General features: G+C 37.2%; 2 protein-coding genes across 2 annotated transcripts; both read left to right on the top strand.

Annotated features, from left to right (window-relative positions):
* The first annotated feature begins 3,540 nt into the window (after window positions 1–3,540).
* Window positions 3,541–4,120, top strand: LOC131666106 (anaphase-promoting complex subunit 13). Its single transcript, XM_058938491.1, has one exon. The coding sequence runs from the start codon at window positions 3,884–3,886 to the stop codon at window positions 4,118–4,120; it is 237 nt and encodes a 78-aa protein (XP_058794474.1). The 5' UTR covers window positions 3,541–3,883.
* Window positions 4,121–4,167: 47 nt separating this feature from the next.
* On the top strand, window positions 4,168–5,066 carry LOC131666105 (AN1-type zinc finger protein 1-like). Its single transcript, XM_058938490.1, has 2 exons — window positions 4,168–4,593; window positions 4,668–5,066. The coding sequence occupies exons 1-2, from the start codon at window positions 4,168–4,170 to the stop codon at window positions 5,043–5,045; spliced, it is 804 nt and encodes a 267-aa protein (XP_058794473.1). The 3' UTR covers window positions 5,046–5,066.
* The last annotated feature ends 10,964 nt before the right edge of the window (window positions 5,067–16,030 follow it).

Raw genomic sequence — 16,030 nt, 5'->3', positions numbered from 1 at the left:
GTGCTTTATCACACCGTGTACTCAAATAAAAATTTTCGTCGACTTTCCAAACGCAACAAATTACAAAACATTATTGACTCGATTGACGCTAAAACGGCGATATTGCAGGATCGGAAGGCTTTCATATTTCTGTTAAATACTACGCCAATTATTTAATCATATTCGATTACTAAACATTGCGCTTATACGCGTGATACATCATTGTTTCGTGTTTCCTTCGCTCCCGACGCCTCTCGACAATTGACATGCATTTGCCGTAAAAAAGATAGCAATAAATCTTATCGCTTCTTGTCGCTCGCGGATGACGATTATTCTCGATAACGAAGAGAAAAAAGAAAGACGACGTAAGCGTTGCGTCTTCTCGAAATCGCGTGTTTGCATAAATCCACGAAAAAAAAAAACTCGCTGAAATAAAGAGAAAAAGAATGATCGACTGCAGGTGTTTGCGCTCATCGTTGTTCTCAACGTGGTTTCACCGCGCACCAACGATTTTCCGGGAGTGCGCGTGTTTATTAGGTAAATGACCAGTGTAAACGCGAATAACAATCAGACTTGTTAAATAATTGCAAACAATGTTACATGCTTGCTTGAAATGCTTTAAAATACCTCATAGTTTACAATGTCAGATCAATGTTGAAGCTAATTAGAAGACCATTTATAGCGCAAATGATTGACGGTAAATCTTTGCGTATTGCAGAAAAAGCGTGCATTCATTATTCTCGATGAACAACGTTATCGAATTACATCACGCAAAACTATGAGGAAAGTTGAATATCTGATTGTTCATTACATTTTCATCCGCTTTGAAAAAGATGTTTTTGTATTCGGCTTATGTTTTTTTAATACCTCGTATATTTGTAGAACGGCTGAATGGATTTTATTATGAATGGTCTTCTTCCTATAGTTTACATTTCTTTTTACATTTCTTCGAAATATTTGTGATCACTGACAGTTACTCACTCGAGAATCTCTAAATAGTTGTCAATAACTTAACGATGTTTTATGGCTTTACGATAGTTTAAGCAATCAAAATTGATTTGCAAAGAATAAAGTTTTTTAAATTCATTATAAAAATATTAGAAAAGTTGTTCCTTCACATGCATTATGCCGAATTATCAACCAGCTAGTCTGTATCTTCTTCACAATGTATTTTATAATATCGAAGCCCACTGTGATCGGCGAGTTTCTTAAAATGTAAGAAGCTATTGAAACTCGATTTTGACGTATGGTGAAAATCGTTTATTGTGGTACATTAGCTAACTAGTGCGGCAATGTAGATTGTTGCCTCGTGTGAAGTTTACGTCCGAGCGAAGCGAGGCTGAAAGGCACGAGACGTCGATCTCTTTGCCGAGCGTATCATCTACGCTATTTTTCAAAAACAACCTGTGGAAAGCGCCAAACTGATCGTCAATATTTTTCGACGAGCGTGCGGCACACATTCATACCTTCCACTCGGTGTGTTGAAAACATCTCGTTATTCACGAAAAATAGCCTACAGCTATTTTCCTTTCTTTATGCTATTGTATGTCCCATTAAGCTGTTCTGAGTATTTCATAGAACAATGTGAATGGACCGGGATACGTCAATATACGCGCCAGTAAGACGTAAATTTATTAAAAAAATAGAGGACTCGAAAAAAGTCGGGCGCGTACAACAAATAACACCTCGGTTTTGATAGAAAACGTTTACTGTATGCGATGTTATTTTAGAACTATATCTTAAACTACATATGCATATTAAGATACTCAAATGGCCAGGCGTGAAAAAAAAAGTTAATTGTAATTGATATGTCCTGAAAATCACAGAAAAAAATTCCTCCATAACTTCTATATTTCGATTTATATTATGGAGATAAATTATTGAGCTGTTTTTGTGGTTGGTGTTTTATACCTGAAAGTCATTTCGTTTCTGCTTCATTATTTCAATAACAATGATATTCATTTCTAAGAAAACCATAAAATAGAATTTACATTTCTTGTGGTTTTCATAGAAATATTCCTATATAATATTCGGTGTCCCAAGAACTTCATTTGCAATGACCATTTTTCTAAATATTTCAATTTGTTCGTTATTTAAATTAGTTGAACACTAATGGGCTGAAAATGGGTTTAATACCTTTCATTCCTAAATAAGCGATCGTGAAAAATGTAAGTTTAGATCGACTTTATATCGCCATCTTTAGTCAAAAAAATTCAATCTTGCTTAATTACCGAGTATAACAGTTTCGTGATAAAACATTGCTACCGTGATAATGATTTAACGCGATAGATGGACATAAAATAAAGTATGTATCGTACAAGTGCAATTGAAGTTCGATCATTCGATCTCGACATACTCGCTCTATCCATCCGACTACTGAAGACTGCCAGTATTCGCGCATAACGCAACGAATGCCAGCTTTATTAGAAAGATAAGAGAAGAATGGAATAGCGCACGAGTAAATCGTAATACTTTATTTGTGTACGTTATTATATTAGATTTGTCTTTTTCAATTTTCTCACGACGACAACTGCGCTGGCGAGTGAAAATGCGCCATTACTAATGCGGCTCTGTGTTGGTTTTTTTTTTCTTCTCTCATCTCGCGGGTGGTTCCGCCTCGAGAGCCGGTATTTCTCGCTTTCTAGGACCATAATACCTCTCCCGCTGCGACGATTTCTAACGCTCCCTCTAACTAAGGCCGAGAAAAGACACGCTGCATTTATTTATTATTGCGGCTTCCTCTGCGCTCTGCGTGGCAGGAGACGCGATTTTCGCCACTTGTTTTATATGGGAATTCACGCGACTTGGATTTCACGACGAACAAATCATTGCGTGCTACCGGAGCGACGGGCAAAGACCAACTCATTTTATATGCCAAGGCTGTGTAGACGAGAGAGGAGCGAGTCGTGTTAGTTTTTGTCGCGCGATGTAGTTTTCTCTTTCTTTTTTTGCTCATTTGTGATGTCAGTTTCGATCGAGCGACAAATCCAGTTTTCTCGGATAGCTTATAGCTAAAGTGGCTATTCATTATACGACGATTGGACAATTAATGAAGAAATTGCTGTATATAACCTTTTAATTATTAATTTTTTCATTCAAATACAAGACGCATATTGAAACCATGCGGAAGGTTTATCAAGTGATGTAATAAAAACATTTGTGTATTGTGAAAACTCTTTCGTCACTGATTTTAGCAAATTACAAATATTGCTTAGAATTCTTATTAATTGTTGCTATTGTGCATAATTATTCTAGTTTACGTGAATTACCAGCAATTACAAAATTCATAAATAATAATTATTTTATAGTTTCTTTTTTGCTTCAACTTAAATGATGAAATAAAAATTTATTTTTATGTTAGGCATTTTATAAAGTAAATTTTATTGTTTCTGCATTTTCTCATGCCATCCACAGTACACAAAGTTGTATATAAGTCACGCATTCATTCATTGTAGTCGCGAAATTTTACTTTCCCGCTTCATTCGCTTCGCTCGAAAGTGCGCAAGCGCACACGAAAAGAAGCAACTACTCTGGAACCGGAATCAGCCGTAATTCGTTAAGTATATATAGGGTATTTATAGTGATAATTTTCATAAGGAAATGATAAATTATAATTAATTTATACTCAGAGAAAGTTCAAAGTAAAAGAAAAAAACAATTTTTCGCTGAGATCATTTATTGGAGAAGCTTGAAACTTCGTGACAATCGTGACTTATCTTTAACTGGTGTGTAGGTTATATGTATATATATATATGAATCATCGAAATTGTTTTCTATACAGCTGTTCTACAATTTCGTGTGATATCAAGAGTACATCATAAAGATTCGAATTTTAAGCCAGATTAGAACTGTTTAGATACTAATACTAATTACAAGATACGATTTAATATAACCTACTAGAATAATGGATAGTCATGTTGTTGCAGATGGTAGATTAGTTGATCTGATTGATGATGAATGGAGAAAAGACACATTGCCAGTTGATGAGATTTTGGTACCTGTTAGTGAATTGCCTGATCCTGAAAGTGACAACGGTGATTCTCACATGACTTTGAAGGAATTAGAACAAAAGTGGAATAACTTAGCTCTTGGAACTCTCAGTGAAAATCATTTGCATTCTCCAACCTCATCCCATAATTAATAATAGCTTCTATTATATTGAAAAGATTTCAGTCTATATTTACCATAATGGAGTTTCCTAAAACTGGCCAACAGTGCACAATTGATGATTGCAAACAATTAGATTTTTTACCTTTTACTTGTAATTATTGCGGTGATATCTTTTGTAAAAATCATTTTCATGTTACATGCCACAAATGTTGCAAAGTTATTGACAATGAAGCTGATGGTACAGAGAAATTGACTCACTTTGTTTGTACTAAAGATGAATGTTCAGAAAAGTCACCTGTAGAAATGCCATGCGTCAAATGTAAGAAACATTTTTGTTTGATACATCGTCATCATGGTTGCTTAGAATTGAGCACTGAGCAAAAATTAAGTGAACTTAAGAAATGGGAAAAGCCAAAACAGGAATTTGTAAATGCCAAAACTGTTGCTGATAAAGAAATTGCTAAAAATTTGAAAAAATCACAAAATTCTGCTATGGCAAATAAGGTATTTTGTTTGCAAATATTTGAATGATTTGAAACGCTATTGACTCTAATGATTATTAAACAAAACTGTTTCAGGTACGACTTATGAGGCTCAAAAGCAAGTCCTGTGGAAATAATGGTATTCCGGCTGATGAACGATGCTACTTTTTGGTGTATTATCCTATTAATGGCTCAACCAAAAGTTCTGAGAGTTCTAAAGGAGTTTTTGTTTCCACATACTGGAGTATTGGTAAAGTCATTGATACAATTGCTGACTTGTTGAAGGTACCAAACAATAATAATAATACAAATGCGATAAAATTGAGATTGTTCGACTATTCAACTGGAAACATTGTAGAAGATCAGATGGATACTAATTTGGGTAAAGTTATAGAAGCTAAAACATTATTTAATGGCCAAGATGTTATTTTAGAATACTCAAATGAGAAAATAATTGATTGTAATTTGTATTAATAAAGTAAATTTTCCGAATTTTGACAATTCCATTGTTTGTTCTTGAAAACCCTTCTCCGTTATATAAAAATAAATCCTCAATTGAAATTTGTATTGAATTGTTTAAAAAGATAAATTCATTCTGATCATTATTTAGTACTTGTAGACTGCTTTTTGTTCAGCATGAAAATTCACCTACAAGTATAGAATCTCTAATCATCTATTTCAATTAAAAAATTCACCACACACTGCAGTACTTACATCGTTCATCGACTCGGTCTAATTAATTAAAACATCATTGTCTTATCAGTCATAAACCCTGGCGATAATTTCCAATAAGTATTCCAGTCGCTCGGCTCCGTCGTACTTGCCATGGAAGGAAGCTTGCGAGGATATTGTGTGTGCACCGGACGCGTCCTAAACCCACCATGAGATGCAAAGCAGTCTCAAGACAAAGGTGCGTGCATGTTCAATGACACTACGATATATCGTATGCAACGTATGGGGTTGTTAAGTTGAACCGAGTTTTAATGTGTGGAGACGCAAGATGTTTTGTTGAAAAAATCCAAGAGGATGCGTTTGACGGCTCGCGTAGATGTCGTAAAGTTTGCAGTATCGCACGATTCCAGCTGAGAATTTATAGCGACGGCTTTATTGTCTAAATTTTACATATATGGCAATAAAGTTTTTTTTTTTTTTTACTATGAATTATTGCATGTCTGATGAGATTGCAAAGTAAAAGGCTTCGATTCGGAAATGAAGAAAAATCAAATAAACTCGGAAGTTCATTTGAAGACAAGTTATCGATCGAAAGTAATATGTACACAGTTTTATTGCAATTCGTTAAATTTCATCACAATTCCCGCACCCGGCCATAGGTCGCCGTACGAAAAAGCGGCTCTTGATTTCCATTTCACGCGATATGCAGTTGGCATATCCGTGACTGAAATTCCGATAGAGAGAGAGAGAGAGAGAGAGAGAGAGAGAGAGAGAGAGAGAGAGAGAGAGAGAGAGAGAGAGAGAGAGAGAGAGAGAGAGAGAGAGCTGCGTATACGTGCAAGAGACCGGATCTCCAATGCACGTTAAAAAGTTTCGCCGCCATGTGTCTCATTTGCCTTTCGGAGGTAGTCGTGAGGGAGTAGCGCTTTCGTGGAATGAATAAAGACGCGGGCTCGCACGTCACAAAAGGCGTCACTCACGATGACGATTGTGCAAAAGCGGGATCCCCAAATATTATGACACTACGCGCGCGTAGGACTCGATTTGTCGTCGCGCCTGGTGGTTCGACGAACCGATCGACCAAATATTTATGCTAATTTATTTTTGTTTCTTTGTTGTCCGCGCGCTCTATACATGGGACAGCTATTTGAATTGAAAGTATTGTTTTATTTAATGTATTGTACTTTTTTGTTTGCGTCGATGCCGTCTATGATGCATTTTAAGCGTGCGCTCATCGTACGGCGGCAAAAATATAAAGAACTGAGTCATACAGTTAATGATCAGCGTTGTATTCCCAACCCTCTGAATATCAATTTATGACATTTATAAATAAATATGATTACGAGAAGTGGCTTTGAAGCTAGATCTGCATTTTCTATATAATTGCGATAACATCTGAAAAAATAATTCTTTTGTAACGGCATACGGAAAGAATGTTTTTATTTTTATGTTGATAAGCTTGTCAATCATTTGAACATTATTATCGCAACTAAAGTTAATGAAATAATATAATTTTCTTTGCATTTATCCTAATAGTTGTTCAGTAGTATAGGTGAAAAAATCAATTTTAAGTATACAATTGATGGGTTGTTGAGCCAAACAGCTTCAAAGTAATTAACGTTTGTTTTTCAAAAACTCAAACATTACTAATTACGAAAATCATACTGAAATCTTTTATCGATATAAATGACGGCGTATTACAAAAATTCCGACACAATGTTGCAGGAAAATTCGGTAGCAAGTTATGAGAAAAAAATCGAAACTCCAGTTTCAAAAATTAATATTTTGACATTTGTTAAATATGCAGATCTTGCATAGACCTTGAGGTACGTTTCAGAGAATGGTCTTACGCTATGCTTCTTATTTTATCATCATACAATTTTTACCGTTGAACTCAAGGCGTGGGATGAGGATCAGCTAAAAAATATAATAAGTCATCGAGCAAAATTCAATTTTGAAAGGTTAAAATCCAAATTTCACTTGAGAATCGCGTGGTCGCAATAACGAGTGTACTCGTACAGCAGAAAAAATCTCGTCTGCAGCGTTTCTCCTCATCGCTCGGCATTAATAAATTTGTGAAAACATAGATAATCAAACATTCTCAACTGTTGAAATATTGTCCTAGCAAACAAATTGCTCGCGCGAGTATATCCGTGCGCGTGTCACGAGTTAAGTAAAATATTAAGCTAACGCAAATGGCATCGTCAAAATGCTGATGACGTTAAATGGAGCCGCGAGCAGGAAAAATTTTCCTCGCTGTCTGTGTCGCGGCGAAGCATAATAGCTATAACGACGATGAGTCCGCGGTGCTCGCCAACTCGTTTCCTCCGACACCGGCGAACATGACAATGACATTGGCCGCCGCCAGTGAGGCAGCCAATTTTCCCTCGTGGGCGCCGTACGTTAATAAACCTTTGCCGCGCGTGCGATTGCAATTTCAAACCCGCCTCACAAAGTCATTTCTCGTTTCGTTCGTCGTCTACTTCGTTTTTTTTATTTTTTTTTTTTCGTTGTTTATTTTATCGATTGGTTGCCTTCAATTGGAATTATTCACGTGCGAATTTATCGGAATATAGAGCAATTCATGACATTTCTTTTTCTTTTTTTTTTTGTTTTGGAAAATTCGAACCTCGTTTTAAACCGTTGGAATGCTTCGATTGCCTAAATTAAAAAATAACCGAGCTCGATTACATTCCAATGGAGAATAATTTTTTCTTTTATTTTATCCAATAAATAATAATTAAGTCAAGGTAGATAATAAATAAAGTTTTCAGTCGATTTTACGAGTATTTAGCGCTTGTCGATATTCATTGAACTGGAAATTAACATTTTTTGCAATCTAATAAAAAAGTGGCGTACATAAAATTGCAATATCGAGTTTTTCTAAACTCGTTCCAAACAAAGACTATAAATTGTAAGTTTCATGAAAATTGAAAAACACTTTGCAGATTGATTGTATACAGACAGAGAAAAAAAATTCATTAACCTTTCTGCAAATAAATACTACAAAATCAATTCCGAAAACAAGAACTACAGTTGTTTGCTCAATAATTATGCGATTCATAACCATTTAGCATTGAATGTCATCGTTTATTCTTTCGTCAATATAAAATAAAAGTAGTCGCCTATCAAAGCTTTTATTAAATTTGACTACAACAGTTCGACAACGATAATTTTCAACCGACCACACATAGCTACACATCAATTAGTAACCTATATTTGATTGATAATTTCTCACTTGGATTCGTCTGATTACTTTTTTTTATGCCGAGAAAAAGGAGTGCAGATGTGTGCAATTGCAGAAGTGTATGAATAAATAATATGAAGTCATCCCCTACTTGTAAATTTATAAAAGTCATTACGCACTCAACGAGTTACATAAACAAAAATATTAGTCATAAGGAGTAGACCTACTCAAGATGTATTGTTATCGTTATGTCAAGGATTAAGTCAATTTTGAACTTGGGAGACTTTTGGAAGGGCGTGGTAAGCGAAATCTTTCAATTGTGATAAATGTTTCACATACATGAGTTTCCGATAGCTTTCAATTTATAAACGGATATGTTGCGTAAAATGCAGCTCGCATTTGCTTAGCGAATAACACATCGTCAAGGCTCGTTTGATAAGGCGATAGCCGGCAAAACGCGTGATTCCAGGGCGGGATATCGGCCGAGCCTCCCGATATCCAATTTATCGAATCGCGCGACCGAGCGAGAGCAGAAAAAATAACAGGCGTTTTATTGGCTAAACATTCGCGGCGTTTCTTGCCACATCGCTAATGTGTTTTTTAACGATACGCAACGACACGTGGATACTCACACTGCGCGCAGATGTAATAGATTCACGCGCGAGATTGTACGGCTACTACGTACGGGGAAGGCTAAAAATTTCTGGGTTAATCGAATCGGTCTGCTCGCGCACATTCGTCACGCGCCCTTCGTTAATATTGCAATCTCCTCCTCGCTCATTGCAGTAATTACGTCGATGCTCGCACTTTCATCCGCGGCGCGTCGCGCGATTAGCATCCTCGATTGTACATCGCGCGGAGAACGTTGTGTACGGTGGAATTCCGCGAGATCGAATACGCGCATAAGTGATTCCCGGCTCGCGCTTCATTTATTCCGACGCGCCCGAGAAACTCGCTTTCGTTATTTCGTACGCGCGAAGGATTTTCTTACACCGAGTTCGAAGTTATATTGTGCAGTAAATTGCCTTTCGCTGTGCCCTCGGCGGACTTTGTCGCGCGCGGAAGAAAGTGAATTTTCTTGTTGGTAGATTGGCCAACTTGCGATGACGTATCCGTTAAAAGACTTGAGGTCGCGCGAAAGAATTCTGCCATGAGAGCGCCTGGCAAAAACGGCGCCACGCGATGGGTTCCGCGCGACGCACGAGCACTTGAGTACGTACACGCATGTGCGATCGATGGTTGTCGTTCGGTCACGTACTCTTTTTGTCGAACGGCTATACGCGCGCGCGCGCGCTCCTCCAATCTAATTTTAAATTTGCGACGTGCGGAAGTGCGGCGAGTGCGTTGCACCCACTGCTGCTTCCCACACGAGGCGCATCAGCTGTGCGCGTGTCTATACGACCGAGCCGATTGCTCATCCGCAGTCTAATTGCTTTTCTCTGTCGATGGATCGGGCGCGAGCGTCACGAGCGAAGAATGCCCCGCGCGGACGGTTCAGTGGCTAATACTCGCGCGCGACCTCCCATAAAACACTCCTAATCACTCTAATTGCGAGACAAGTGTGCGAGCGCCACTACATTACGTTTTTTATGCGCGCGCGTAATTATTTTGCGGCTGTGCACTGTCCGCTCTTTAAAAATATTTTTAGCGGCAAATGCACACGCCGCGACTTGTGCGCATCGTTACCCGCTTTTAGTTGTTAGATCATCGTTAAATTCTTAATAAGCTTTCATTTTGCAATTCAGCAGCATATATATAGAAGTTACAAACGATACATTAATCTACCCCGCAGCCGATGACTGTTATCTTGAGTAACGACTCGTCATAAATCCGTCGTCGTGTGCACAATCGCGCAGCTGAAAAGGAGCGAGCTTTCTACTGTGCCCCGAAACACGCAATCAATCGTCCGATTTTCCTTGTGAATGCCGCTCGCACGCAAGCGCAGACAGCAGCGAGTAGTGGCGGGTACACATCTATGACTATAAACGCCTCTGAATCGGTCGCGGACAAATGGGCATCCGTAGAATTAGCACTGACCTACGCGATACTAGGCCCCTTTTCTCTCTCTCTCTCTCTCTCTCTCTCTCTCTCTCTCTGTCTCCCCGACGAAGGTCACCGCGATGAGCATCGCATTACACGATGCCAATCGTTGGCAAAAGCCAACGTTTATATACGTTGATAAGCGCCGATTGCGCGCATCCGTCAATTTTCGCAAAGCTTTTGTGCTTGCGCGACCGCCGCAAGCTGCGCTTCGTCCGCGTACATCTGTGTTAGCGGGGAAGAAAATCTATCTTTGCAATTGCATCGCTAAATATAACGCAGGGGTGTATTATGTGGCTCGAGCGCGCGCGATCGCTTATCTGCCTTGTCTGGCGCTTCGCGCGGATGGCTTTTGATTAGAATTAACATGCTGGGCTTTTCCCTAACGATACTCGCGTAGAGCTCTCCAGTTCGGCACAATGCTACTGGTTCGAAACGACAAATTTTCTTCGATATGCAGGAAAATTTTTTTATTTCTCGAGAATTCAGAAAATTAAAATGAACTTTTCACCGTATCGTTTTTTCTTTTTCGACATGCCATTTGCAGAATGAAAGCCTCGTGTACTGCTGTGTAATGACGGTGATTAATTCGTGACTGATATGCGAAAGTAAATCTTTCGTGCCTCGTACAAAGTGTTAGCTCTTCACATTATCTATGGCGTTTTCTTAATTGTTTTTTTTTTCAGTGTGTAAAGAAAGCAAACCATCAAATTCGACGAAGTCATATTACACTGATAACTCGTGACCAAAATGACAAAAAAAGGCCAAAAGATTCTTGCTCTTTCGGCGATGGAATTTAATTAGGGCTTATGCTTATGGCTCGTCGATAGATCTCAATTGGGTTGTTTGATGTGCTGCCAAGGTCGCTCGCAGCATTTCGCGTATGCCACGTACTCTCGCTGGCGGAGCTCGGAAGATCGCGTTACACACACTCTCACTCGATCTCTCGTAAAACCGCACGAAATTGCCTCAGTCTTGATGCATAATCGTTCGCGTATTCATTTTCTTTTTCGCCGTTACAAATTGAGAAACGCAAGTTGCGCAAAAGTTCCCGTGCGCGCGCGTCGAATGGAAATGGATTTGATTTGTACGATGAACGCAACATCGTCTAATAAAACAAGGAAAGAAAAAACGTTCCCAGCCAACTTGGATAATTGAACTGCCCAACAAAAAGCCAATCAGTCATGTCGCGCGATGCCACGTCTCCTTTTATTATCAATCTGACGACGTTGATCTTTCGACTGGCTCTCACTTTCTTCTTTTACCGCGCTGGCGACTTAGTCATATCGATTCTCGTTCGCGATTTTTGTGTAATAGGTTAAGTGACCCAGAAAGCTTTAATGCCGTCTGGAGATTAAAAAGAATTTTTAAAATTAATCGTTATAATGGTAATTTTGATTTGAGATATTTTTTTTTGTATAGAGTGGCATGATGGATAAGCTTGCTGTAACTCGACCTAGGTAATGAATATCGATTAGTAAAATGTTCTTTTAATAATAGATCCATTTTCTGTTTTTGATTCGCTAATTGGTGAAACTTCATTGATGGAGAATTGAAATATTGTTATTTATTCCGCAAGAAGCCATAAAAGCCATTGAGTCATTTCATTATAGCATCAATCGTGTAACGAAAAATTAACTCGCCAAAACAACTGGTCTAGCATTCTCAATTTGGTAGATCTCTGGCGGCGGGCACTAAGTGGAAAAAATAAAAATTTCACACGCGACACAAAAGAGGTACACTCCTCGGTAACGCTCCCTTTTTTCTCGTCCGCGCCCTAATAGAAGCGAAGGACTCGACGCCCAATTGAAATGTCCAACGCATTATAATTGCACTGCACTGCGCGCGACAATAGCCAGAGAGCGCGCCAAGTAGACAGCTTCCATGAAGGCCGACTTGGATTACCTCAATCTCCGGCTGTTTCTTTTCGGTATACCAAAGGCTCGGCTCCCAAGTGCGTTTCCGCTGTTTAGGTATTTTCAATCATGTGCACTCAAGTGTGCGTATGACTTATACGAAAGGGCGCTAGATTTTGCCGCTAGAGTCTATCATTTTTTAATTAAATAAATATTTTGTTATTTAATTTGTAATTGAACGTTGAACAATTGTTCATTTACTTGTGCCCTGACAAAGGCCTCACTTTATATAAAAAAACACTACACCTCAAACGATTTGTCTCCTGAGATAGAGGTGCGGAGGATCTAATAGCCGTGCTGTTGCGTCGTAGACTTTTGGGAGGATATGGCCTTTTGTTAAAGGATTATGAGTCATGCATGTGTAATTTGAATTTTTTTTTTTTTTTTTGGAATGCACCCGCTTCATATTAAGCTGTAAAGAAATGGAGTTCCTTGTTTAGGATTATGAAAGATGGAACGTTTTATTTGAAGATATATTATGCAAAACAGTATTATTTATTACTTTTTAGTAGCTACGCATTGAAACAGGTGGGATATATCGTAGTAAATTTCCTTTTGACGCATCGAAATGGAATTTGTTGATGCTTTTTGGATTCTAACATTAGGTAACATTAATTAAATCAGGTTAAATCATGTTAAATAACAATTTTGATCAGCGTCAACGAGTTGGTGTTTAACGTAGTACATCTGTCATTAAAATAACTTTCACTTTACAATATACAAATGAAAAACTCATTGTCAATAGTTATTTATTTGATTTTACGTCATCTCAATAATAAAAATAGCCACAATACAATGACATGAATGTTAAGTAGCTAACTACTTCTCGAAAGAAAGGAAACGTTGCTCAACAGATTTCTTTTTATTTCACTACGAGTGAAATAAGCCCTAAAAATCGGATTAACGGTCGGTAAAAAAAATAAAAGAATTTTCATTGTGTAAAGTCGTTGAACCTTTACCTTTTTCTCTCTGTAATGACACTCTATGCATACACTACCTCAAGTAGAATATTTTCTAATAAGTTTGTTACGTTATTTAAATTATGACGCAGCTCAGTTTTCTATACTTGTTTATGTCTACTACTGATGCATATAGATTATGAAAAAACTGATTTAAATTTATTATATTTTATTATTCATATAGGCAAATTATACTCAAGTATTTTTCACAGTGCTATGTTGTAAAACTTTATCTTATTAAAAAAAGATGTTTGCATCGTAAATTATATCACTTATTATATTTCTACTTAAAGAAAAGTCTGCTGTGAAACTTATCTTTACGTACATGACAAATTTATTCAAAAAGTTATACTACTTTAGCTTATGCTTTGCTATCTTTTCGGAGGTCTCTGTTTTAGCCACGTGCAACCTTTCAAACTTAATTTCAGATAATCCCAACAAAAATATTCACTTTCTATAAAAATGATAAGCAAGATTTCATTATATAGATACATGGTGTTTACACTATGATAATTTACTTCCGCACTTCTGTCGTTTTCGATAGCTAAAAGTGACATTTGGTGGTAGATAGCCATAAACACTGGTGGACGAGGTTCGAGTTTGTTTTAGTAGTTCTTGTAAAATGCGAGTAATGTTTTTATTTTCATGTGAACTTACTTGGAAAAATTTCCAAAAGATACACAGCAGGACGTGCACTGAGTTGCGGGATCAATGTAAGTCATACAAGTAATACGTGAAAATTACAATAAACGTTACGTTCAATTGTATTGTCAAGCAGATTTTCAAGATTCCACGCCGAAAACGACGTGTCCGCCGAAATACGACAACTTTCTCTGTTGGCCAGAAACTTTGGGTCTACAAAATGCGTCTCTGGCCTGCCCACGAAATTCACGAAAAAATGACGGTAGCCTAGTGTTCATTGACCGATCTTGCACGACAAAACACGAGCATCACAATAATCTGACGGTTTTGCAATGGTCGCGTTGGCCTAAATACAACGATTGCTCGATTCCAAATTTAAAAATGGGCGATATCATTCAGGAATATTCATTGATCGATCCATATTATAGATTTCATTCGAGTCAACGAATCAAGGTAAGTATTCAGTTTTTCGTTACAAGTATTATTGATTCATGATATGATATGTGATTCAGCTATGGAAAGATTACGAATGGCTCTATATCATGGAACAATGCATGTATTTACTATCGATCTTTTGTTTGATTGTCGCGTTGTTCATTTATTGGAAATATAGGTAAGCTTGCTTTTTTATATTGATTCGAGTGAGCCGTATTTATGAACGAAATAAATATTTGTTTGCAGTCGCTTGCGAAGTATACTAGTCAAAATGCACATCAACTTGTTCATCGCTATGCTGTTACAGTTTGTAATTTCCTTCATTCGTAATAGCGTTTTTGCTTGTAAAATATTTTATGGTAATATACGTTACGACGATGATTACTGGGATGTAAGTCAATTTAAAATTGACTCTTCTTTACCAAAATAATTAAGTGTCTTGTGTATCGAGGCTATTGTGTGCAAAATATTAATGATATTCAAAAACTACTTTGAATTAAGTAAATTTACATGGATACTGGTCGAAGGATGGTTTTTCATAAATCAATAAGCGACCCGTTCTATCAAGACTTTACTTCATTGAAGAAAAATTTAATATTGGGTTGGGGTAAGGAACTATATATATTTCTTAACAAATGAATGCCGAATGTAATGCTTTTTTAGGACTACCGTTGATGCTAATAATAGTATGGATAGTGTGCAAAGTACTTTGGTCAATAAGTTTTTGCTGGGTCGATTTTGAACAGAAATTCGATGTCCTCAGTATTACAATACTTTGGATTATTTTGGTAAGTATGAAATTTCAAATTAAATATAAATTGTAAAAGATATAGTCCCTGATGAACCAAAATAAGAAATATGACATTTGGTTGTTGATTGATCGTGAATATGCTTTTCAGATCAATATGTTCTTTTTTGTATTGAATTTGAGAATTGTACTCAGCAAAATAAAAAGTACGACAAATACTTGTTTGCATAGAAAGAAGTACTTTTTGAAGTTGGTTATGTTGGTATTATTTTTCGGAGCTTACGACATTTTCTATACATTGTGGCCTTGGATCGGAAATGAGCAAAAAAAGTTTTATCTGTTGATCATTGTACAAGTGATAAATCCCACTCAAGTCAGTGTTCATTATGTAACTGTTTAAGTACAAAACGCTATAATATTGAAACTATATTTTCAGGGTTGCCTAGTAGCAATTCTTTATTGCTTCATCAACGGCAGCGTAAGAAAAGAAATTCAAAGATCATGGAGGAATTGTAAGTCAAAATGGGAAATCAATGTCAACGTTTTGAGACAGAATATTTTACGGATGAGGAATGCTGGACAAGTAAAATTAATGCTTACCTTAAGGGTTCCTGATTACACTGCGCACATTTAAGATTATCTAAGGTTGCAAGATTCACAAACATTTCTAATGAATATACAGGCGCTAGAACGACTATTGTCTGCTACTTGAAAAAATGCAATTTTCATAAAGTTTCCGAAAATTCATGAGCACGACATTAGAAAATAAAGAATACACAAAAGAATATAGGTAGACTTGTAATAGACGCATATTATTGTAAAGAGCCTGGAACGAATGAGGTAGCAAACTCTTCAAATTT

Source organism: Phymastichus coffea, unplaced genomic scaffold, assembly GCF_024137745.1.
Source record: "Phymastichus coffea isolate CEN01 unplaced genomic scaffold, Cenicafe_Pcof_1.1 PCOF00056, whole genome shotgun sequence".
NCBI classification, from domain to species: domain Eukaryota; kingdom Metazoa; phylum Arthropoda; class Insecta; order Hymenoptera; family Eulophidae; genus Phymastichus; species Phymastichus coffea.
The sequence above is the reverse complement of the archived record's forward strand: the minus strand, read 5'-3'. Positions and strand labels throughout refer to the sequence as shown.